General features: G+C 43.2%; 1 protein-coding gene across 1 annotated transcript in view; it reads left to right on the top strand.

The window, feature by feature from the left end:
- Window positions 1-27,406, top strand: part of cabin1 (calcineurin binding protein 1) — a 247,311-nt gene that overhangs the window by 36,852 nt on the left and 183,053 nt on the right. The window contains 5 exon segments of the mRNA XM_084323492.1: window positions 1,187-1,375; window positions 3,203-3,445; window positions 20,852-21,005; window positions 25,532-25,644; window positions 25,765-25,923. Coding sequence (XP_084179618.1) covers window positions 1,187-1,375; window positions 3,203-3,445; window positions 20,852-21,005; window positions 25,532-25,644; window positions 25,765-25,923 — 858 coding nt within the window.

Below are 27,406 nucleotides of genomic sequence, written 5' to 3'. Positions count from 1 at the left end.
TCCAAACGAGGACCACATAATGTTATTTCCCTGTACATTGTAACGTTAACACAACGCAGCTGTCAACTGTACTTTACATATTATGGAATACATGTATATTATCGCGACGCGACGGCAGTGCGGAAATAGGCTGTCTATTGCCATTCTTTTTTTTAAGGGAATCGAACTTGTCACCAACGGACCGGAGGATCCACAGCACGGCGGCGCTACCAGTTGAGCTAAGCGTCGAATGAAAAACATTGGGGATTACGGCTACATAATGCCGCAAGCTCTGCTGCGTCCATCGCGTGTATATATGTGTGCTAATATGGCGCGTTAGCGTTAATATGTGATTAATATGAACCAAAGCGTGTTAATATGTGATTAATATGATCGCCTGCTGCGTCCATCGCGTGTATATATGTGTGCTAATATGGCACGTTAGCGTTAATATGTGATTAATATGAACCAAAGCGTGTTAATATGTGATTAATATGAACCAAAGCGTCGAACCAAGCGGGGATCTCATCTCATGCGCATGCGCGCGCGAGCACCTGGGCGAAGGAAAAGGAAATGCGCATTACCGTACTGGCGTATGGCGAAGAATGCGGAAGCGCTCTTGCACTCTTCCGCTGGGATTAAGCTACACGCGTCCCGATCGGGATGTACTTTACGTGAAAAAGATCTTACCGTTGTCCGGTGGGATCACCCCGAGCATTACCCCGTTATCGATCGCCATCTGGTAGATCGATATGTCCATTGGCTGATGATAAATCCCCTTATTGCATGGTGAAATCTGCGATCCAAAACGTAATCCAAGCTACAGGCTGCAGATCCAGAATCCTGCTAACATAAAACTCAATTGAAAGTAAAAAAAAAAAAAAGTCCACCATTTGGCCACAGGGAACACTGCATTATCGCGATAGCGCCCCAAGAGGATCTGGCCGGTATTGCACCTTCTCGAATTCATAGAGTAGGGTAAATCTGCAGTGCCGCTCGGCGACCTTGAATAGGTTATTAAAATGGAATAAAAGCAATAACAACTTGCCACGGATTTATCCATGCTTCTGTCCACAACGGGTGGAATCGAAACACAGAGAGATACGTCCTTGGGCGCCATTGTGTTAAGAACATCTACACAGGTTGTAGTATTTTGTTTTGGTTGTGTATTTCACGATAGACCCCCCCCCCTCTCTCTTGTGAGCAGATCGATAAGCGGCTGAAGTCCCTGGAGCGCTGTCAGTCCCTGGAGGAGATCCAGCGTCTCTTTGAGTCTGCAGACTTTGAGTCCGTGGTGCGTCTGCTGCAGCCCACGCTCAGCTACGGCGGCCGCAGCAAGACGCTGGAGTTCGTCAGCTCGGCCCCAGAGAGGCCGGCTCAGCTGCTGCTGCTGCAGGTCAGACATGCTGCACCGTCCGTCACGCTGATTTATACAGCAGCACGTTTAAAAACAACCACGCTTGACCAAAGTGCTGCACAATACAAAGTACAAAAATACTGTAAATACTAATAAAAATCTGAATCAGAAAGGTCTTTATTGCCAAGTAGTTTTCACCTGCAAGGAATTTGATCTGAAATCTTTATTTCGAACATGTAAATACAAACAAAACAAAATAAAACAAACAAAATCATTAAATTAATCTCTAGCAATGAAATGAAAAAGAAATAATAATAAAAAGAACATATGTTCGAAAAGGATTAGGAAGAAGTATACACTTATTTAATCCTACCCCTTTTCCACTACTCAGAATTTATGTAATTCCTTACTAATTAAAATCTTTACAAAACAAATATATATTTGTTTTGTAAATATTTTATTCCACCATCAAAATATTTATTCTAAAATAATTAGCTAATATTTTCTTTATGTTTTGCATATATATATATATGCAAAACATAAAAAAAAATATTTGTTAATTATTTTAGAATAAATATTTTGATGGTGGAATAAAATTAAATGGAATATAAACTAAATTAACATAGAAGCACAATATACTGTAATATAATTATAAAATAGGAATAGGCCAGTGCTGTACAACTGTGCATGATGTGGTCAGGTATATACACGAATTAGAATAAAAATAACAGTGTATATGTTGTAATATTTACAGGATGGAATTGCAATATACATATTCATACATTCATTCCTGCTTTATTTAATCACTCAAGGTCATTGAGTGTAAGCCCACATTTACAATGGTGTTGAGAATACATATACAGCTAAATATAAAAAGGTTAACATTTGACTGCTGATATTCATGGGGTAGCTTTCAAAAGAACAAATGTACTGACTAGTATAGGGTGTACACAGTAGGGCTGTCCTCCACTAAAGACATTCTTAAGTCCACTAATAGTCACAGAATTTAGTCAATTTAGTTGATTTAATCTGCAAATCTGTGAAAATGTTTTTCCCTCAATGCAGAAGGGCCTCTTTTAAATCTAGTGCTTAACACTTTGATTACCAGCCATGCGGTGCGCTTTACCCCTGTTGAAAACCTGAAATATCGATTCTCTCATTTCCTGATCTCGCACACACACACACACACACACACACACACACACACACACACACACACACACACACACACACACACACACACACACACAGGGCAAACGCTGATATCTCTGTGAAAATAGCTCTGATTATCCTAAGACTGGTAAAATAAATTCCTTACCTCAGATCAGATGTTATCCAAAAAGATTATTCCAATTCCTGATCGCCATTCCAAATATCGATCGCGTTTATTGATTCGGCGTTGGGTACTGTAAATACATAATCCACGCGTTTTCCGGGCCGGCGATCACAATGGATTCTTCAGTTGGCTTGACGGAAAAGTAAAATGAGGAAACTGGTAGTCTGCTACCACTAACCTGAGGCTCGATTGATGAAATATGAATTCAAATCGCCAATAAAAAAAAATACGACAAACAAGCGCTATATAGCGTTGGCGGCACTCAACGGTCGGCATGAACTAACGACAAAATGCGTGGCTGGCACTTAACAGGGATGTGTTTATAGTTTATTCAGCATGTCAAAAACATAAAAATCTATTTAACAAAGTCTAGGTAGACTAAGACCAAACCGATGATCAATCGGTCGACTAATCGGCAGCCCTCGTGCCTAGACACGGCACAGTGTGCGGAACAGGATATTGAAGTGAAAAGGTCGTTTGAGGTCTGCGTGACCATCTGTCGTCCTCTGCCCACTTCCCCTGTGCCCTAGAACTCTGTGCTGAAGCTGAAGGACTACCAGCAGTGTCTGGAGTGCACTGAGGTGGCCGTGAACGAGGCCCTGCAGCAGCTGAACTCCGTTCCCGCCAGCTCTCCTTCGGTCAGAGAGGAGTGGCTGAACACCCTCACGCAGCTGCTGAACGGCCTGGAGGTCTGCTTCGCCCAGCAGCCGGAGCTCCTCAGCAACATCCCTCGCTTCCCCGGCATGGCCCGCCTGGCCAACAACCTCATACAGGTCAGATGAACACCACTCCATGCTCAGTCCACGTATATGGAATAAACAAATGTATATACAGGGTATCTGCGGGGTATTAAAAAGTCTTAAAGATTAGATTAGATTAAAATGTATTGTCATTATACAGCACAAGGTACAGTGCAATGAAAACACACGGCATCTAACCAGAGTGCAAATGTAACAGTAAAGTGCAATAGTAATACACAATGTACAGGAGATTAAACTGGGTACAAAATATACAAAGTATGAAAGTATAAGAAAAAAAAGTATTATAATTTTCAATTTAAGGCCTTAAAACTAGTGCTGTCAGGCGATTACATTTTTTTTATCTAATTAATTACAGGATTTGTAATTAATTAATTAATCTAATTAATCACATTTTAATCTCATAACCATTTTAGGCCTGATATTTTATATTCTATAAACATATTTCAAATTGCATGTGTCCGGATGGCAGAATTCAGTACTGTATTTACAAAACCTTCTGTTTAATCATCTTCCCTTTATTCATTTGCTTAGAATTTTCAGGTCTGGTAAATTTTTGCATGAAATATATATTTTTTTTTTAATTGAATTGATATTCTCATTTGGTTAATTACAATTTACTCAAGCCTAGTAACAGACACAGTATTTCTGACACTGGGAATACATTCCCTGAGATCCATAGATGTTAATTTAATTTAATAGTTAATTTTCATAACGCAACACACAGAGACTTCCGGGGGGCGTGAGATGGGATAGTCGTGTGTGAGAGAGGCTCCACTAAACTCCTACAAAAGTGTACAATTTAAGAAGGCAATTCAATGGTAGAAGTAAAAAGAAAATTGACAATATAAGTTGTAGAGGCGCAACTGAGCTATGCCGAGACCAAGGAAAGCCAGAAAGGCTAAAAAAAAATGCTTACAACTGAGGATGATAGCAGAGAGGCTAACGATAGCACAGAAGCTAACGATAGCAGCAACCTGTCGGATTCGGATGAAGACCAAGCTGAAACTACAGCGCCGAACGAAACACCCCCGCCGACCACGACGGACATAATGGCTGCTATTAATCGACTGAATCAAAATGTCGATTCAAGGTTTGAAAAGTTGGATGCATCACTTGCTTGTCTGAAACAGACATTGGATAATATTGAGGAAAGGGTAGCCTCAAACGAGGATGGCCTGAATGAGCATGAAAGCCGAATCAAGATTCTGGAAGACAAATGTGCCGTGTGGGGGGAGGAGGCCAAATCGCTCTGAGTGAGTGGACGACCTCGTCTCGCGCTACAGACGACAAAACATTCGGGTCATAGGTGTAAAAGAGGGCACGGAAAAGGGCAATCCTACAGACTTTATTGCAAAACTTATAACAACATTGCTGGGAGATGAGAACTTCAACAACAAGCCTGTTAATATCGGGTCAATGTGAAGACGGCAACAGATGGCACTCCACGCCAAATTATAGCACGGATCCACCATGATTCAGTGAAGGAGCGCATTCTGAGGCTTGCAACACAAAAGTTCCCCTTACAACATGAGGGAATGCATATCTAAATTTTCCCGGACCTGGGACCGGCAGTGTTGAAGCTACGGAAGCGATTCGACAATATCAGGACCAGATGCAAGACTGTGGAGGTGAGATGCGGATTCCGACACCCAGCGACGTTCGTGGTATAGGTTGGCACAGACAAGCGCACATTCAACGACCTGAAGGACGCGGAGAAGTTGCTAGACGACAACAAAGTGCCGTGTTAATCCAACCCGACGGTACAGACGACAGCTTCAATATGTGATCACTCACGAGTTACAGCGGCTCATTGCGCCCATCCTACCTACTTCTCATTTGTTTTTGTTGGACAGGTGGAGACGATTGCATACACAGACTATCATGGTATGTTTACTAGCTCTTAACACTTTGATTGCCAGCCGTGTTTTCCTTTTTACCCCCTTGAATGCCACCATCCACTCTTAACTTTAATATCGCCTAATCTATGTTTTTAATTATGGCTATGTGTCTAATCTGCCCGTCGCTTATCAAAGACTCATTTTCCAGTTAACATTGTCAAAGCAGATTGTATTTTTATCGCTTCATTTCAGTTTGATAGCATTTTGAAAATCACTCGTTTTCGCGGAAAAAACAACACATTCTATGATAATCGTCTTTTACTGGAATATTCCAGAACGTTGTCATTGTTCGGCCTATTTATGAATAGTTTTCAAATAAACTCTAGATGGTCGATAGTATATGTGTGCGCACGCACGCTCGTGCCGCGCGCTGATAATCGCTGCTCTTATTACAGTCAAAACCGCTATATCACATATAGGGGAAACGCTTATATATCCGTGAAAACGAGTCTGATTATCCTAAGACTGATAACATAGATTCCTTACCTGAGGTCAGATGGTATCCAAATGGTTTATTCCAATTTCCGATCGCCATTCGAAAAAATCGCTCATTTGATTGATCCATCGTGTGTACAGTAAAACACATTCGCAGTGGCACCAAGGCTCCAGAATGAACTCTGGTAGACCCCGGTTACATCAGTGAGAAGTAAAATGTGGAGTCAGAAATCCGTTCTCCCATTCACTTTCATTGAGTCCAATCCAAAAGGGTGATTTACCATCTGGGAGACGATAGGGGGCGCTTTTTTCACATCGGAGCGCCGGCGGTGCCTGGATCTCCAACGGTAGGCTCGCTTGATGCAATATGAAAAAACTCTAATAAAAAAAAAAAAAAACAGAATACTCGTGACGTGGCATTCAACGGTCGGGGGGTAAACCAGAGAAAAGCTGTGAGTGGCATTCAAAGTGTTAAGTATTTAGACTTAGAGGTGTTTGTTCGCAGAGGGGACTGGAGGGAGGTAAAAAGGGCCCCGGAGGACAGCGTAGTGTGTTTTTCATGTTAGTTTGCGGCAGTGCATATATTTTTTTTTTTCTAACGGCGGAATGTATACAACACTTTGGGCGATTTTTGTTTTGTTACATGATCATGGATAATATGTCATGTCAGTAAATAACAATGGGGATAGTACAAGGATTGTAAGCTGGAATGTAAGGGGTCTAAATCACCCAGTTAAAAGAGGTAAGGTAATGGCTCATTTAAAAAGCCTGAAAGCGGATGTTATATATCTTCAAGAGACCCATATTAAGAATATAGCCAGGAACAAGTTACGCATGGGATGGGGATCACAAATATTTCAATCAAACTTCGGGGCCAGGGCCAGAGTGGTCGCTATTATTATCAAGAGGGGTGTGTCATTTGATCATGTGTGCACAATCGCGGATCCGAATGGTAGATTTGTAATTGTATCAGGGACACTTAATTCTGTTCCTGTAACATTGATAAACGTGTATGGTCCAAATTTTGATGATCCACATTTTTTTGAGACAGTTCTGAATAGAATTCCTGACGTCGGTAATACAAATATTATATTGGGTGGCGACTTCAATTGTATAATTGACCCTGTGTTGGATAAAAAGTCATCAAAGGTATCCGTGAACAGCAAAGCCAGTGAGGTGTTAAAAAGTGCCATGCACAATCTAAATCTGGTTGACATATGGAGGCTACGCAATCCTACCAACAGAGACTATTCTTTTTTCTCTCCAGTGCATAAATCCTATTCTAGGATTGATTTCATGTTGATATACTCTAAACTGATATCCAGTGTTGTGTCCACACAATACCATACTATCCTGATAAGTGCTCCCATGTCACTGGATGTTAGGTTCACTAGACATAGAAATGAACGCACCTGGAGATTTGACAACACAATCTTAAAAGAGAAGAGTTTCTTAAAATATATCAGCTAGTTTTGTAGCTAGGCTACCTGACATTATAGCCACAAATGATACAGGTTTCAAGTTTCAAGTTTCTTTAATAGTTGTCATACAGAAGTACAGAATACTTTCATACAAAATGCTTCTTACTGTTACGCTCCAGAGACTGTGCTAGACAAGATAGTATCAAATAACATAGTATAGCATGTAATTTAGAAGAGGAAAATGAGGTCACAGTGTTCGGTATAGACATATGTACAATGTTCTGAATTACCATATAATATACAATACTATGCAGTGTACTAATGTACAGTACTATCTAGTGCAAAGCAGAAATGGGATGAGGTACAATTTAGGTACAATTTACAGTAAGGTGTACGAGTTGTAGTGCAATCCTTCATCAATAAATATAAAGTGTGGGGAGTGGGTGCTACAGTGTGTTTGTTTAAAGTGGGTGTGTGCTATAAAGTGTGTGGAGTGGGTGCTACAGTGTGTTTGTTTAAGTGAGTGTGTGCGTGTGGATGTGTGTGCTATGTACGTTTGGTGGTTGTTGTTGTGTAGTGTTCATTCATTGTTCGTTTAGCAGCCTGATGGCCTGGGGATAGAAGCTTCTTCTGAGTCTTTCTGTGCTCGCCTTGAGACTCCGGTATCGCTTGCCTGACCGCAGCAGTTCAAAGAGGCAGTTGTTCGGGTGACTGGAGTCTTTAATGATTCTCTTAGCCTTGCCCTTGCAACGCTTGTTGTAAATGTTCTGGAGGGTGGGGAGCCCCCCTCCAATTGTGCGTTCGGCTGAACGTGTCACTCTTTGTAGTCTGCTTCGGTCTTGTGCAGTGCTATTCCCAAACCAGGAGGTGATGTTGCCGGTCAAGATGCTCTCTATTGTACATGAGTAGAAGTTCTTAAGGATCTTCTGACTGACTTGGAACTTCCTTAGGCGCCTGAGGAAGTAGAGGCGTTGTCGTGCCTTCTTCACAACACTGTCAATGTGTGTGGTCCATGTCAAGTCCTCGGATATGTAGGCTCCGAGGTACTTAAAGCTGTTGACTCTCTCAACCGGTGCCCCGTCGATGCTGAGGGGGCTGTAGTCCTTGACCCCCGACCTCCTGAAGTCCACAATCATCTCCTTTGTTTTGCTGACGTTCAGGGAGAGGCTGTTTTCCTGGCACCATCCCGCCAGGACCTTGAACTCTTCCAGGTAGGCCCTCTCGTTGTTGGCAGAGATCAGGCCCACCACCACTGTGTCGTCAGCAAATTTGATGATTGTATTGCTACTCCGCTGAGCCACACAGTCGTGTGTGTACAGGGAGTAGAGGAGGGGACTCAGAACACAGCCCTGGGGGGCCCCTATGTTGAGGGTGATGGATGAGGAGGTGCAGTTGCCTGCTCTCACCACCTGGGGTCTGCCAGTCAGGAAGTCCAAGACCCACTGGCAGAGGTCATAGTTCAAGCCCAGGTCCCTGAGCTTGGCTATGAGTATGGAGGGGACTATGGTATTGAATGCCGAGCTGTAGTCGATGAATAGCATTCTCACATAGTTCCCCTGCCTCTTGTCCAGGTGTGATGCTGCTGTGTGCAGCACATGGGCTATGGCTAGGGGATGTGGATGACTCAACACTGTGGGAAGCTATCAAGGCAGTGCATAGAGGTAGCATCATATCATACGTGGCAGGTAGGAGTAAACAAATGTCAAAAAGACTAGTGGAGTTGGATGATTCTGTGTCTCAACTAGAACACCTGTACAGGGTCTCTGCGGATCCCGACATCCTGAATTCTATAGTCTCTCAAAGACATGAGCACAATACTATTTTATCTGCACAGGTCAATAAGCAATTGAATATGATGAAACAGATACAATTTGAAATAGGTGACAGCCCTCAGAAACTGCTGGCACGTCAATTAAGACAGGTGCAAGCTTCCCGTGCAATACTAAAAATAAAATCAGACACAGGCACTGTTCTTACAGACCCTAAAGAGATAAATGCACGTTTTATGGAGTTCTATTCAAAACTGTATACATCAAATGGCAACCATGACATTGATGCTATTAAGGCATTTCTCTATGAATTAAACCTACCTCAGCTTGATGGTGAGGCAGAAGCTGCACTGGAAAGGGACACCTCCATAGGAGAAATAGTAGAGGCAATTACAGAATTCCCGAACAATAAAGCACCTGGCCCTGACTGCTTTACTGCAGAATTCTACAAGCACTACTCTAAGGAACTATCTCCGCTGCTGCTTCGTATGTTTAAGCATGCCGCATCGGATGGTAGACTTCCTCAAACGCTGTATAATGCAAATATTTCATTCATTAAAAAAAAGGGCAGAGATGAGCTAGAACCATCATCCTACAGACCTGTGTCACTGATTCCAATTGAAACAAAGCTGCTTAGCAAGATTCTGGCCAAGTGGTTAAAAGCTCACATTCAGAAGATAGTGCACCCGGATCAAACGGGCTTCATTCCTAATAGACATATCTATTACAACTTAAAATGTTTATTCAATATACTTTATACGAAACACAATACAGAGACAGTTGTGATTTCAGTGAATGCTCAGAAGGCCTTCGATCAGATCGAGTGGCCATATATGTATGTGACCCTAGAGGCATTTTTTTTCGGGAAGGTATTTATTGACTGGCTACGGATTTTGTATGCTCACCCCACAGCAAGTGTAGTTACTAACCAGGATATTTCTTCTCAGTTTCCACTATACCGTGGGACAAGGCAAGGAGATCCATGCTCTCCTTATCTTTTCGATTTAGTCATAGAAACACTAGCTACAAGGGCGGCTACGTGGCGTAGTGGGCAAGGCGCTCGCCACGAATGACGGAGACGCTGGGCTTGCCTGTTCGAGCCCAGCGCTCCACATTGCTTTCAGTTTAGCTGGCCGTCCATACTAATACACATTGGCCGTATTAGGGGGTGGGAAACTGATGGGTGGGGATCGGGCGTTGTGGACAGCGACTCCTACAGGTCGGTTGATGCGCCTGCGCAGTAGAATCAGGAAGTGTCGGGGGCAGCGTGAGCCTCCCACGCGTTACTCCTCGCCACTGAGAGATCGAGCTGCGCAGGGGAAAAGATGCGACTGCTGTTACCTCAAGTACCGGAGGGGACTTGTGCTATGTATGACTTAGTCCACATTGCAGCCGGCTTGTGGGAGGCAAGAAACAGCGTTCGTGACAGGGGAGGGTTGAATTGGATGATACGAAATTGGGATGGGAGAAAAAAAATATAGAAAATGGGAGAAAAAGTGGATAAAAAAAAAAGAAACACTAGCTACAAAAATTCAACAACATCCTAGAATATCACCTGTCTCCATTAAAGGGCAAAAGCATCATTTATCAATGTATGCAGACAACATTTCGTTATACGTATCTAACCCACAGGAGTCCCTTCCTCCAATTATGGAATTGTTTAATTATTTTGGCTCTTTCAGGTTTTCAAATTAATTGGGATAAAAGTGAATTAATGCCAGTACAATTAAATAAGGATAGCTCCTCATTGAACTCTGTCCCCTTTAAGATTACCAAAGATAGATTTACTTACCTAGGAGTGACCGTTACTAAAAAACCTGAAGAGAATGGGAAATTAAAAATAAAACAGTTGAAACAGAATATAGATTTTTGGAAGACCCTCCCATTGTCACTGGTTGGCAGAGTAAACGCTATTAAAATGGTGGTTCTTCCGAGATTTACATACATTTTTCAGTCAATTCCAGTATTCATACCACAGCAGTATTTCAAAAAGTTGGACTCGATTATAATCCACTTTATTTGGCAGAATAAAGCTGCACGTATTAGCAAAAAACACTTACCGGTATGTAAAACAAAAAATGAGGGTGGCTTTGGTCTTCCAGACTTCAGATGTTACTACTGGTCTGCACATTTAAAGAATATGGCTTTCTGGAGAAGTGCTAACCTTACGGAGGGCATGGAGGAGGTTACTCCTGCATGGCTCTCAATGGAGCAAGCAGCTTGTCAGGGAACCTCTCTACTAGCCCTTTTGAATAGCCCTATCAAGATAAACAAATCACTATATGAAGGGAATTTTATAGTACATAGCTCCTTGAAGGTATGGAAACAGATTAAAACATACTTGAAAGCTCCAAATATGTATACAGACACTCCAATCGGTAATAACCATACCTTTAAGCCATCCACTATGGATCAAGGGTTTGCACAGTGGAAGGTGAAGGGTATAGGGTGCTTGAAGGACTTGTACCAAGGGGGCCAGTTTTTATCATTCGAGCAACTGAGGGTCAAACATGATTTACCGTAAACAAATTTTTTCCGCTATCTACAGATACGGAACTTCGTAAGGACTCATGTAGATACATGGTCAGACATTCCTCAGCATCAAGCACTGAAAACTATAATTAATGTTAGACCAGGTAGTAAAGGGGCGGTGTAAAAAATATACCAGACACTTTTCAATCAGGTAATAGTTGGCACAGAAAGATATAGGACTGAGTGGGAGTCAGAACTGGGGATACCCCTCAATGAGGAATTCTGGGAAACGTGTCTTACAAATATTCACCGGTACTCTGTAAATGTTAGAATTAATTAACTTGATTCAATTTAAAGTGATACACAGGTTGCACTACTCAAAGGTGAAAGTGAATAAGATGTATCCTAGCGTATCAGCACTGTGTAACAAATGTAAAAATCAAGATGGTACCCTTACACATCAACTCTGGTCTTGTCCCAACTTACACACGTTCTGGTCTGATATATTTGACTTTTATTCAAAAGCTTTTAATAAACAGTGGGAACCCTGCCCCTTAGTGGCCATTTTGGGCTCTAGCGCCGATGCTACTAGGTACTCTGGCAATGAAAAATGGCCGATATATCTAGGTGCTGTGTTGGCTAAAAAGCTCACCTTGAGACTCTGGAAGTCCCATGCAGCACCCTCATTTGAAATGTGGATGAGAGAGCTGGGTGAGACCCTCTACTTAGAGAGGCTTAGATTTAAAAATACAGGACGGAGAAAGGTGTTTGATAAGACATGGGGGCCGGTGTTGGATTACTTAAAGGGTCTGAGGGAGGATGAAGATGATATATAAGTTCAAAGTGTTACTCTTATTACAGTAATGTCTGAAGGTATATTCTCAAGTTTCAAGTTTCTTTAATAGTTGTCATACAGAATACAGAAAGTACAGAATACTTTTATACAAAATGCTTCTTACTGTTACGCTCCAGAGACTGTGCTAGACAAGATAAGTATGAAATAAAATAGTATAGCATGTAAAAATAGAAGTAAAAATAGAAGTCACAGTGTTCAGTATAGACATATGTACAATGTTCGATGCAGAATAGAAGTAACTGAGTTACCATACAATATACTATGCAATGTACAATACTATATAGTGCAAAGCAGAAATGGGATGAGGTACAATTTAGGTACAATTTACAGTAAGGTGTACGAGTTGTAGTGCAATCCTTTACCAATAAATATAAAGTGTGTTTAGGTGTTCTAAAGTGTGGAGAGTGGGTGCTGCAGTGTGTTGTTTGTTTAAAGTGAGTGTGTGCGTGTGGATGTGTGTGCTGTGTTCATTTGATGGTTGTTGCATAGTGTTTATTGTTCGTTGAGCAGCCTGATGGCCTGGGGATAGAAGCTTCTTCTGAGTCTTTCTGTGCTCGCCATGAGACTCCGGTATCGCTTGCCTGACCGCAGCAGTTCAAAGAGGCAGTTGTTTGGGTGGCTGGAGTCCTTTATGATTCTCTTAGCCTTACCCCTGCACCGCTTGTTGTAAATGTTCTGGAGGGTGGGAAGCCCCCCTCCAATTGTGCGTTCGGCTGAACGTGTCACTCTCTGTAGTCTGCTTCGGTCTTGTGCAGTGCTATTCCCAAACCAGGAGGTGATATTGCCAGTCAGGATGCTCTCTATTGTACATGAGTAGAAGTTCTTAAGGATCTTCTGACTGACTTGGAACTTCCTTAGGCGCCTGAGGAAGTAGAGGCGTTGTCTTCTTCTTCACAACACTGTCAATGTGTGTGGTCCATGTCAAGTCCTCGGATATGTGGGCTCCGAGGTACTTAAAACTGTTCACTCTCTCAACCGGTGCCCCGTCGATGCTGAGGGGGCTGTAGTCCCTGACCCCCGACCTCCTAAAGTCCACAATCATCTCCTTTGTTTTGCTGACGTTCAGGGAGAGGCTGTTCTCCTGGCACCATCCCGCCAGGACCTTGACCTCTTCCAGGTAGGCCCTCTCGTCATTTGCAGAGATCAGGCCCACCACTACTGTGTCGTCTGCAAATTTGATGATTGTGTTGTTACTCCGCTGAGCCACACAGTCATGTGTGTACAGGGAGTAGAGGAGGGGACTCAGAACACAGCCCTGGGGGGCCCCTATGTTGAGGGTGATGGATGAGGAGGTGCAGTTGCCTGCTCTCACCACCTGGGGTCTGCCCGTCAGGAAGTCCAAGACCCACTGGCAGAGGTCATAGTTCAAGCCCAGGTCCCTGAGCTTGGCTATGAGTTTGGAGGGGACTATGGTATTGAATGCTGAGCTGTAGTCGACGAATAGTATTCTCACATAGTTCCCCTTCCTCTTGTCCAGGTGTGATGCTGCTGTGTGCAGCACATGGGCTATGGCGTCCTCCGTGGACCTGTTGGGGCGGTATGCAAATTGCAGGGGGTCCAGGTTGATGGGGAGGGAGGAGCAGATGTAGCCCTTTACTAGCTTCTCAAAGTACTTCATGGCTATGGAGGTGAGAGCTACAGGGCGGTAGTCGTTGAGGCAAGCAGGCTTGGATTTTTTTAGGTACAGGGATGATAGTGGACTTCTTCAGGCAGGTGGGGATGACAGCCTGTTCTAAGGACAGGTTAAATATGTCAGTGAATACCGGGGCCAGTTGGTCGGCACAGATTTTTAGGACGCGGCCGGGGATGCCGTCCGGTCCTGCTGCCTTCCTGATATTCACTTTTTTAAAGGTCCACCTCACCTCATGCTCTGTTACCCTGAACACTGAGTCTCCATCAGCAGACCCCCCCCCCCCCCCCCCCCCCATTGCCGTGGCTTGTAGGCTGGTGTTGTTATTACCAGCATCAAACCTCGCATAGAAGGTATTGAGATCATTTGCTAAGGAGATGTCACTGTTCAGTTTGAGGGAGGTGCCTTTGTAGTCTGTCATCGTTTTGAGGCCCTGCCACATAGCTCTGGAGTCAGCCTGTTCAAACTGAAGTTCAATTTTATCCCTGTAGCGCCGTTTTGCCTCTATTACTGTCCTCCTTACGTTGTATCGCGCCACCTTGTGGTCATTCATGTTGCCTGCCACCAGGCCGGCGTTGTATGCTGTGGTGCGCGCTTTCAGAGCTTCACGGACGGATTTGTCTACCCAGGGCTTTTGATTTGGGTAAACTTTAATTATGGTAGTGGGGATTGTTTCTTCCACCAAAGTACGAACAAAGTCCAGCACTGTCTCCGTGTAGTCATTAATGTTATCTGTGTTGTCACGGAACACGCTCCAGTCTGTGCACTCAAGCGCAGCCTGTAGCGTCTCCTCTGACTCCACATCCCATTTCTGCACCTCTCGCGAGACTACCGGAGTGCTCTTGATTCTTTGTTTATATTTTGGTGAAAGAAAGATCAAGTCAAGTCAAGAGTTTTATTTGTCACGGCATACAAGTATACAATGAAATGCGGGTGGTCTTGCCCGCAACGATGTGAAATACAGTAGTACAACATATAATAGAATCCAATAAAACAACATTGTGCAATAAACAGGTAACATAGTAGGGCATATCGGTATTTGTACATAAGTTATTTACAGAGCATGGAGGACATGCTAGGTCCTTTGGTAGTGCAATACACTGTTACTGTTGCTATACTATTTTTAAAGTGACCTTTCCTTTGTGGCCATAAGTGTGGGCGTGTGCAGCATGAGTGTGTGCTTGCTCATGTTAAAGTGGCTGCTAGTGTGCGAGCGTGTACAGTGTGCGTGTCGTGTGTGTGCTCATGTGTGCTTGTGTGTGGAGAGTTCAGTGTTCTGTGGCACTCAGTGTTCAGTGTTCAAGGCTCTGATGGCCTGGGGGAAGAAGCTGAGCCGAAGCCTCTCTGTCCTAGTAGCTGGGGTTCGCAGGCATCTGCCTGACCTCAGCAGCTGGAACAGGCTGTTGTTGGGGTGGTGAGGGTCTTTCATTATTCTGCAGGCTCTGGATTTGCACCTCTTGTTGTATAGAACCTGCAGGGGAGGTAGTGCAATACCCGTGGTACGCTCGGCTGAGCGCACCACTCTCTGTAGGGCCTTCTTGTCCTGTGCCGTGCTGTTTCCATACCAGGCAGTGATGTTTCCAGTAGGGCTGACCTTCGAATTTTTTTTGGCAATCGAAGCTTCGGGGCCGAGCTTCGATTTTAATTCGAAGCTTCGAATTAAAAAACATTTAAATTTTTTTTTTTTTTTTTATATAATTTTTTTTTTATTTTATTTTTTATCTTATGTTGTGGGACTTGTACAGCACTTTGGTAAACTTTGTTGTTTTTAAATGTGCTCTATAAATAAAGTGGATTGGATTAATGAATTAAGTAGCCCCTTTCGTGACTGACGCAGCCAACACAGTGTGATTTAATTCAAGGTGGATCGCTGTTGTCGTTTGAACAACTTCAGATTTCATGGGAACTACAAATCCCCCAAATCAAGAATGTTTAAGATGAATGAAGTAAGATTTTGATTATTTGAAATATGGCCTGTGTAGACTAAACTATGCACAGAATTATGTCAGTCTACAAGGTCCGGATTCTACATGGTCCGGCAATGTAGACCTTGTAGACTCCACTACAGACCAATTATCAGTGAATGTTCATGCATTTTTAAGAAGGGCTACTTCCACAAAAAAACAAAGAACTCACCAAAACATCTCAGTAGCACCTTATCTAAATGTTCTATTTCATATATGGAGATTCATATTTATTTATGTATTGCATGCATTTCTACATTTTATTTCCTATTTTGTTTATTCATCCCAGTATCTTTCTTTCTTATGTGTGGAATTCTACAAGGCATTTACATTCACATTTACATTTAGTCATTTAGCTGACGCTTTTATCCAAAGCGACTTACAAGTTCTGTACGACAGGTCATCAGGAAGGATACAACTCTATCAGCTGAGTAACAATATTCATCAAAGTGTTGCGTGTTACAGTGTAGGTTAGTTTATTAGGACAAGTGCATGACAGTAAGGTTAGTTAGGGTTAGATTTTTTTTATTTTATTTTTTTAAATGTTATTTCAGATAATGGTTGAAGAAGTGCGTCTTTAGTCGACGGCGAAAGATTGGATGGGATTCGGCTGTCCTAACTGGGGTGGGTAGTTCATTCCACCATTGTGGGGCAAGGACTGAGAATAGGCGTGTAGGTGGTGTATATGTGTTTGAGGATGATATCCTTCAAACAGGCAATAGTGATGATATAATTTGGGCAGTGCTGAGCTGGGTTACTTTCCTCCAGTGTATTTGTCCCCCGGCCCCACCCAATGGCCCCATGCACACACAAACACACACACACACAAACACACACCGAAGTAAAAATAAAATAAAAAATTTGAAAAAAAAATTTTTTGAAAAAAAATGTATAATTTGTATTTAGGCTTCGATTTTTTTTTTAATGTTCGAATCTTGTGCCATCGAACGAAGCTTCGAAGTATTTAAGACAGCCCTAGTTTCCAGTCAAGATGCTCTCTACAGCTCCGGAGTAGAAGGACTGGAGTATCTTCCCAGATACTCTGAACTTCCTTAACTGTCTCAGGTGGTAGAGGCGCTGCTTCGCCTTTTTTACGACTGAGTCTGTGTGTTGACCATGTCAGATCCTCTGAGATGTGGACCCCCAGGTACTTAAAGCTGCTCACCCTGTCCACGGTAGCCCCGTTTATCCTCAGTGGTGTGTGTGTCTCCTGCTGTCCTCTCCTATAATCCACGATCAGCTCCTTGGTTTTACCAATGTTCAGGAGCAGGCTGTTGTCCTGGCACCAGCGTTCCAGTACCTCAACCTCCTCCCGGTAGGCCTTTTCGTTGTTGTCCGAGATCAGCCCCACCACCACCGTGTCGTCTGCAAACTTCACTATGGAGTTGGAGCTGAACTTGGCCACACAATCGTGTGTGTAGAGTGAGTACAGCAGGGGGCTCAGAACTCAGCCCTGGGGGGACCCGATGCTCAGGGTGATGGTGTTGGAGGTCTGACCCCCCACCCTGACCGCCTGGGGTCTTTCACTCAGAAAGTCCAGTACCCAGGCGCTCAGAGCGGAGCTCAGACCCAGCTCGATCAGCTTGTCCCCCAGTCTGGTGGGGACTATGGTGTTGAACGCTGAGCTGTAGTCAATGAACAACGAGATGGCCGCATGATCAGATTTTCCGAAGCCACTAGCAGAATGAGCCTTGTACCCACCCTTGAATTGTGAGTAACAGTGGTCTAAAATGTTACCGCCTCTGTTTTGTCTTGGCTTTTGGCCTTTTTCTAAAGCTCTGATTTTTTTGGTCTCTTTCTTATTTCCCAGCAAGAATCTAGCTTATTTAACACTTTGACTGCCATGAAACGTCTTTTCACGTCATTGCTGGCCATGCTCAAGTTGCCGGGGGACGCTGTACAGCGTCCTTATATCAATATTTCAAAAATCTGCGATCGGATTCATAATCCCCCTCCGCTGGCCTGAGATCCACCAGCAGGACCCACTGAGCTCTCTGGCGGTTCAGGAGCGCCATCTGGTGGCCGATCGGCGCAATCGCCAAACAGGATGTTGAATAGAGGTTGTCCTAGACGACCGTAGTACTTCCGGCGCTCGCTATAGGTCCCGCGACTCTGGCTCGTCACACTACACAGTGATCGATTGCCAATAACTCGATAAACAACATGATTTGGACGTATATACCATTATACAAGCTGGAGATGGACCGGGTAAATTTACATCCCATAATGATGAGATTTCAACTCGACGATGATCGCCCAACGGCGCGCGGAGACTGGGGTGAGTTTCAGCGTGTAACGTTACCTTCTTCGATACATACTGCTATTATCAACATTTGACCCACATTAGATGATTGGTATAACGCTGCCCACGGAATTATAAACGCCCCCTAGCCCATCCGGTCAACATCAGATGACGTGTAGTAACTTCTAGAAGTACGTCTAGTTGGAATTTTTTATATCGCGCTGATTGCCATAAAACTGTATTGCATCATCAATATAATGCATTTGGGGCTATAGATCACGTTCTGGAGAAAGCTGCAGAAAGAGATGAAAACATACTTATACATTAGACCAGGGGTTCCCAAACTTTTCAGGCCGGGGCCCAGAAAATAAGGCGTCAGAGAGCCGCGGCCCAATGCACATCGTCTGGCTTTTTTTTTTTTTTCTTTTTTGTCAGGCGACAGATTTTTTAAGCCAAATATCACTTCAATCCTATTAAGTTAGTTCAAGTTAGTTATTCATTTATATGTGCTATTTATGAGAGGGCTAACTTGTTGCAAAATAATAATGATAATAATAATAGCCTCATTAAAATACTATTGTTGCTTTTGTTGTTTTCAGCGTTTTATGTGCATAATCTGTTATTTAGTTTGAAATGTTCGTTGAAATAAGTAGATTTTTCGTTTTTGTTTATTTATTAAGTTAATATAAAACCATATAGTCACATTTTAGAATACAATAGAATAGAATTTTAGAATACAACTAGAAACACTGTCCTGGCCTGCTTCTAAGTTCAGTGGCCTGACAAAAAAAATTTAATTTTTTTTTTTTTTTTTTTTTTTTTTTTTATCATCTCGCGGCCCATCCGTGGCTGCTCGCGGCCCACCTTTGGGTCGCGACCCCGACTTTGGGAACCACTGCATTAGACCATACTTTACTATGAATATGTGAATGAAAAAGTTTAACGTTGCTACACAATGAACAATACATATAGGACTTTGAATGGGCCCTAATAATGGCAATGTAGCAATAGAATTTAAAAAGTTATAGCCATGCAAAGAAGGGGTACTTCTCCATAGACAAATAGAGCCGGCAACCTATGGTATATCATTAATTTAACCCAAGGCAACCAAAGTGTTAACTATCCTGTTTATTTGTATGTATAAATCCGCCAAATGAAAGAATGTTTATTTTTATTTTTAATCTTTTTAGTTATATGCCGCTGTATTTTTGTTTTTGAACAAGAAAACTAAGATTGCATGTGTGCATCATTATGGAATGTAACTAAAGTAATGTGCAATAAAAATTCCAGTGACACACACATACAGCTCATCGTCTCATTAATAACAACATATCACAATCATTACATTTTTACAGTAACAACGGCACAACATAAATTCACACAGACATGTACATTTGTTGACACATGTCATCTACAGAATGCCTGAGACGCCATATGCGATAGTCGGCTGCAACAACAACAAAGTGTCTGAAACAAAGTGTCGTCGCGCCAGGTGGCTGGAGGCAGGGCGGAAAAGATTGTCCAGAGGGAGGGGGCATGGACTGGGGGATAGGACTTTGGTGATGAAACAGTCTTAGGCCCCCCACTCCAGCACGCGTACTAGTTGGCTGCCGTCATAGGCGCCAGGCGTACACGCGGGAGGGGTGATTGGGTAGGGATTGGGAGTGGGGGGAAGCCGCTTGCCACTCTTATCTCCCAGAGGGCCTTCGACTCCAGCAGCTCTCTGGTTCGACCTTGGTCCAGGAATTTGTTTTGGCTGAGTGACTGGCACATTTATCCCAGCCACGTCACTTTAAATTTGATTTGAATAGAGTGAAATATAACTATTGATTTGAGTGGAGTGAGTTTTAACAACTCCGTCCAAATGACTGAATGCATTATTAGTCCAAGTGTCCAAGTGTCTTAATCAATTCATTTTGGTAGGTCCTGTGCGCGGTAAACAGATCCAAAATCTTCTTATTGCAGTCCAAAAGCTTCGATAATCCAAAAATGACCACGTCTTCAAGTTGGTAGCCCGATTATGATGTCCCAATAGGCAGAGAGGGTTAGCCTTATTCTGCTTCTTGAAGAAAATATGCAATCCACTGATTAGATCCATTTAGAGTTGATTTGAGTATAGTCCGGCAACCGGCACGAAGCAGAGCATAGCAGCGTCGGGCTCCATGGAGCAGTAGAGGCGGCGGTAGGAACGGCCTTGAGGAGCCTGGGGAGAGGAGAGAAATGCGACTGTCTCTGGGAAGGGCTGGGAAGGAAGGATGTTTAAAAGGTATTAAAAGTCCTAAATCTAATTTGCACAGTATAAAACAAATGTGTGGGGCAGCCCGGCTGTCGGGGAGATGAAATAATATAAAATATATAAAATGTGTTTGTATTCAAGGCAGCAGTCTTGTTTGGAACGTGCAAGGATTTAAATTGGCACGCAAGTGCAGCCGCCAGTTCAGCGTTGCCATGTGTTTTCTCTTTTTTCTTTTGCTAGTATGGTCATGAAATATGTATACAATTTTGCTCCGAGTTGAAACCTGCAGATACCCTAATATATATATTTTCCTTTCCTAAGTATTTCCCTTGTTACTGTGTTAAAATCTTTCACCTGGAATTGTTTTATTGCTGTCTTGCCCTCCTTTTCTTCAGTCATTGGTTTTTGTGACATACTTAGTAATTTTTTGAAAGGTATAAAGTTTATTATAACATTTCTTTGAATCTTAACGGAGTGTTTTTGTTGTGTCACCAGCTTATTGATCTCAGCATGGCGATATCCGACGATCCCAAAGACCCATATTTCTCCTCGGTTCTGCCGTGGATCTTCCTGCATCGCGTCATCAAACATGAAGAGGCTGCTTTTGACTGCATCCTTCGTCAGCACATACCTGTCAGGGATGGAGAAGGTAGTGTGTTCCATAATTATATTAAATTATATTATATACAGTCCCTCTCAGGCTTCCCCCTCAGGCTTCTCTCTCAGGCTTCCCTCTCAGCTTTATATACGTGTTTCGGATCCAACGCTTGACGGCCAACCGGTTGTTTTGGTTTTTATTCCATTGTAATATCCTACTCAATGTCACCCTGCGGCACTGCAGATTTACCCTACTCTTGGAATTCGAAAAAGTGCATTACCGACCAGATCCTCGTAGGGGCGCTGTCTCGATAATGCAGTGTTCCCTGTTACAGACCGGTGTTGTTTTTTAGCCTAAAGCTATGCGTGTAGCCGATAGCCTGGAATAGTTTTTGGGACGCTGAATTCAGTATGCAGTAAAGGAATATATCATCAGCCAATGGACATATGGATCTACCAGATGGCGATCGATAACTGGGAAATCGTTTTTGGGATCCAACCGGCCACAGGTAAGAGCTTTTTCACGTAAATTACATGCTGATCAGGCCTTGTTATCATACTCAACTAGCCGATCAGAGAATAACGGCACAGGCACACTGCTGACAAATGAATTTCACGCGCGGCTCCCTCGTGAGATCGCGCGCCTGGCCAGGCACACACCTCCCCCCGCCCCGGGACTATATAAGCGCGCGGCACGCAGGGAGGAATGCACATTCAACAGAGCATTCTACAGACTACAGACTAGAGTTTGCGCGTGGCGCGCCGCCTCGAATAGGATTGAAGCGAAAAGATAGCTTGTTGCTCGCGAGGTTCGCTCCCGCTCGCGGCCAGTGTGCCTACTATCGTCCGTTAACATGGGAGCGGAAGTGAAGAGGCAGCCGTCCGTCCGTGTTCATTCGTCAGCAGTGTGCCCGTGCCGTAAGGCTACTGAGGCTAATGCCGTTATTGGTAATCAATAATCAGAAACGACGTCCCGTCCCCCCCCCTTTCATGCATTCATGGTGGACCATGATACAGACAATATGCATTTTGAGTTTTAGCTCTAGCTTCTCTTTTTATTTTGATTTTTTTAATTTTTTTTGACGTTCTTTGTATTTTTTTTTATTTTTTATTTTTTTTAAACAAACACATAAACAAACATGACAACATAAAATTAGATATACAAGCATTAATTAACAGTGCACATCCAATGAAATCACCATTTAAATAAATGTCTTATTCAAGATATACACCTAATACCTGCTATCTAATACCCTACACACATATGCTCTGTTTACAACGACCCGGACCCACCCCGCCAGCTTCTCCCACCCTCTAATACAGCCAATTGTATTAGTGTGAACGGCCAGCCAAGCTGGTGACAACCCCGGAGCTGTGAGCTGGATTCGAACAGGCGAATCCAGCTCACAGCTCCGGGGTTGGTGATGAACGCAATCTCCGCTACGCCACCTAACCGCTCTCTCCACCACTTCTAACCACTTTGTAATTTTGGCTTCACTGAGACCCCAAATTCTTGCTGTAGATATTTCTAGATAAATCACATCGAGATATGTGAGAATCCAGACCTTCCTGCAAATATTTTCCGGTTGAAACCATCGTGATGCTATCAGCTTTTTAGCCGCTGTGATACCAGATAAAACCAATCTCTTTAGCTGTATAGGTACTGCACACTCAAAAACATCATTCAACAGTAATACAGAGGGGTGTACAGGTATATTCAGAGTTAAGAGATTTGATAATTGCTGGGTCACTTCTTTCCAGAATATCTTGACTGGTGGGCAGTCCCAATACATGTGCATAAATGTACCCTCGTCCCCATTTTTACATAAGGAGCATTTGGAGTCTTGTTTAAGACCCATTCTGTTCAGTCTTATAGGAGTCAAGTATGTCCTATGAATATTGTAACTGAGGGGTTACAAAACCCTGACTGTATTAAAGATTGTGATATATTAAACCACTGCTAGTTATGTACTTTAATTACTGGCCAAACAGTACATCAAATATATATGGTGAACACTCACAAGAACACGGCATTGACACAGAAATACTATTGGAGGGTAATTTATTATTATTAGGCAACGTTCGGTTACAGAATGAGAATTAGGGTTGCGCTTGTATGGCGAAGAATATACGTAAAGTCAGTCAAGAGCATAAGTCACTAAGAAGAATATCAGGAATCCTATGATGGGTCTAAGCTGACGCCACCTGTGGTGTAGTAGCAATTATATAGGGCAACACCGGTACCAACTGGAGACAATGGGTAGAAGAATGTTCGGGTACTCCGTCTGAGTCAACGAGGAATAAAGAGACTCCAGGTACAGGAGTCGGTGCTTGTACTCCCTTGATCCGCAGACAAAAGCAATAGTTGTAATCCAAGATGCTCGACAGCATTGACGACAGCCAGCCAGCTCCTTCCACGAGGCAGGCCCGAGTGGTAATCCTCACGAGGTTAAATCCCAAACGACAGTGGAAATCAACGGTGCTCTTCTCCGGTAGTCACGTCCCAAATCAATATAATCCAACCAGGAATGGTTCTGCAATCGCCGACGCCGATTCTCCTGTGCACTATACTTCACATTAAACTAGGTCGAACTTGACGTTACTTCACTAAACTCTGACACTTTTACTATTCTATTCGCACATGTTCTAAACGCACGGTTGCTCACTTCAATGTTACCGAACTTGTCACGCTGCTGCTTTAGATGAACTGAATGAACGAAGTGCTGCTGTTTACACCTGCGCCGTATTTATACTTAAGTGAATATCTAGTCCCAACCTCAGTCCTTGTCTCGTATTACTACGCTGACTCTGGGCATGTTCTGACATGCCTGCAGTTGTCTTTGAACTTGCCGTTGGGGGCTTGCGCGTTGGCGCCTGGGGGCGCTGTCCAATAGGAGAGCGAATATTACTCTGGTCTGTACGCAGGTAAAGGGATATTCCGTGTATATATATAAATAATATACAAAGTATATCAAACGATACATATATATATTCAGTTTAATCTGGCCCTTCACAACAAATATAGTTAAGATTGATTTGTTGATGGTCCGGGTTCCGTGATGCAAGTCGAACATTTGCCCAGGCTTCTTGCCAATCAATCTATTTCCAGGTCTGGTATATCCCTCCTCCAGACTGAGTCTAGGTGGAGGATTTCATACGAGGACGTTAGTAATTGATGATAAAAATCTGATACAAAACCTCTCGATGTCTCTCTTTCATAGAAGAATTTGTGGTATCTGTGGTGTACAATTGGTATCCTTAATGGGACACCGTGAGCCTTCAAACATAACAATAACTGTGCGTAGAAATAATATGTGGAACCGGTGAGATTAAATTTTGTGTATTTCCTCATAACTACAAAAACCCTGTTTGTTGAAAACATCACCTAATGTGTGTATGCCCTGCTTTTCCCATCTAGGGAATCTTATATGTCGTTTTCCAATCCGGAGTGCATTGTTATTGAATAAGGGAGTATGATTATGCCATTTATGTAGATTAGAATATTTTGTTTGTGTTTCACGCCATATCCGGATCGCATGAGTAATAATGGGGCCAAATTTCAGTTCGCATTGCTTAATTGATAATTTGGTGTATACTATGTCCTGCAGTCTATGTGGTGCTACTATATTTACTTCTAAATTTCTCCAGGATACTGATGCTTGGGGATCAAACCAGGTTGTCAGTGGTCTTAAAGTGTACGCCTTAAAATAGTGGAAAAAATCTGGAAATGCTCTAGCTTCTCTATAGCCGAAACGCCATTCGATTTAACGCTATTAGCTTAGCACCCTTTATCTCGCGTTCCAGGAAATACCCCAGAACATTCTGCTATAACGTTCATATTCACGACGCTATAAAATGGGAACGTATTGATGAAAAAATTCTTTATTTAAGGCATATTGAAGGGACGGTTTAGAGTGTCAATTGAGAATGGACAGATAGCAATAATATAAAGTATAGATTTAGCTCTACAAACAGCCTCACGCACAATGAAAGTTTGTTTTGATATGCTGGCTGTATAGAGTGAGATTAAACTGATCCCAATGGCCCCGAATGTGTTAAGTAAAAAAATAATTATTAAAAAGAAAAGAGCGGGGGTGCTCCAGTAGCACACCATGTTACCGCGCTGCGTCGCGGGACTCCGTGCTGCGTCACGGATCTGGTTGACTCCGAGTTCGATTCCCGGACTCGCCGTCATTTGCCGAATGTCTCCCCCTGCTCTCTCTCCCGTTTCACCCTACAACTGTCGGTCATGCTTGACCAGAAAAGCGATAAACGCTAAAAAATAAAGTAAAAAAAAAAAAAAGAGCGGTCGCCTGGTAGTCGGAAGGTTCCCGGTTCGATTCCCACTCATCCCAGACAGCATGTGTCCTTGAGCAAGACACTTAACCCTTAATTGCTCCCGATGTGCAGGTTGGCACCTTGTATGGTTGCCTTCGCCATCGGTGTGTGAATGTGTAAGTGAATGGGTGAATGTGAGGAACAAAAATGGTAAAGCGCTTTGGCTAAAAGCTTTATATAAATCCACCATTTACCATTCCTACTCTTAACTCAACCCCCCCCCCCCCCCCTCTCCCCCAGGAGGCTCCACGCCCATGCTGCCCTCCTCCCTGATGCTGCTGAACACGGCCCACGAGTACCTCGGCCGGCGCTCCTGCTGCTGTAACTCTGACGGAGCTCTGCTCAAGTTCTACGTGAGTCTGTCACCTAAGCCAAGGTCATAATCACTGTGGAAAGGAATCCCATCCTGAGCACGACACGAGCAGCCGTGTGAATATGATACATGATGTGTTGTTGTTGTTGTTGTTGTTCAGGTTCACGTTCTGGAGAAGGAGCTGGCAGCCTCCATTGTTGACGCTCATCCCTATAAGGAGGAGCTGGAGATGGCCCTGGAGCAGTGCTTCTTCTGCCTGTATGCCTACCCCAGTAAGAAGAGCAAGGCCCGCTACCTGGAGGACCACACTTCTCCACAGGTCACACACACACACACACACACACACACACACACACACACACACACACACACACACACACACACACACACACACACATTCTTCTAAATGCTAGCCTACTCATGCCTTCGGTTTGGACTTATTGGTGGACTAACGGCAGGTGTTTGTAAACAAAATACCGTAATTTTCGGACTATAAGCCGCACCTTTTTCCCCCATTTTTCGACCCTGCGGCTTATATAACGGTGCGGCTTATATGTGACTCGATGTGACCAAACCCGAAAATGTAAAAATCGAAATATTGCTTTTTTGACTGCATTGAAATGTTATTTATCTGTTCCCTTATTTGCTAAACTTAATACAACTTGTAAATGAGTTAATTCTTGTTATTTGTCCAAAAGTATTGTGTCCCAATGCTGGTGGGAAGACTGTAATTAAACATTAAAACACCTGCGGTTTATAGTCCAGTGCGGCTTATATATGTACACATCATTCAATTTAGCTGCTGCGGTTTATAGTCAGGTGCGGCTTATAGTGCGAAAATTACGGTAGATTAGATTCAAATTGATTGTCATTATACAGCACAAGTACAGTACAACAGAAAGAGGTTTGACGTCCAACCAGAGTGCAAATGTAACAGTAAAGTGCAATAGTAGTAGTAACAATGTACAGGTGATTACACCGGTCATTAATTAAACTAGGTCTAAAATATATAGAAATATATAAATTAGTACTAGTGATATTACAAACTCGGTAAATGACAAGGAGCTGTGTTTATGGCATTGCACCATATTGGTAGGAAAGGCATAACACGTCAAGGGAATACTATATGAATTATTATTATAGTTTGGTACACAACGATCATTTTGTGATGGCCTGATGGTGTTTCCTGCAGCCTCTTGTGTTTTCTTGTAATGTAGTTATCAGGCCACTAGGTGGGTGTCAAACCCACATTTTGAGCGTTGGCGTACTTGGTTGGTGTACACTGGCATGGTGATTGTAACACAGTAATTGTGTGATGAATAGACCGGCCCAGAGGGACAGGCTGACTTGATTTAGCTAATGTAATTAACCGGTGGCTCCTCTTGAGTCCTGGGGTCCTGGGACAGTCTCAAAATCAGGTCAATACCTGGAAAAGCTAATTGGTTTCACTTTCAGAGAGCTTGAATTAGATCACTGCCCCAGAACACTGGAGGAAAGTACAGCTTGGAACATAAATTGAAAGTTGGACACCTCTTATGGCTGCACGGGGGGGGGGGGGGTGTTACAATTCTGACCACTGCAAATTCCAAATCCCAAGCGGCTGCCATTTTAAGATAGATAAGATATTCCTTTATTGATCCCGTGGGGAAATTCGGGACATTTGGGAATCGGACTGAAAGGTGTCGCACAGCTTCCAATGTAGAATATATTCTAGTGCTGGGCAGAAGTCTTGGCTCACGAATCAAGGTGTTGTTGGAGAAAAATCCTTTATTATATTCAAATGAGGATATTCCATGCATTAG

The sequence above is a fragment of the Notolepis coatsorum genome, assembly GCF_963971535.1.
Source record: "Notolepis coatsorum genome assembly, chromosome: 10".
Classification (NCBI taxonomy): Eukaryota; Metazoa; Chordata; class Actinopteri; order Aulopiformes; family Paralepididae; genus Notolepis; species Notolepis coatsorum.
The sequence above is the reverse complement of the archived record's forward strand: the minus strand, read 5'-3'. Positions and strand labels throughout refer to the sequence as shown.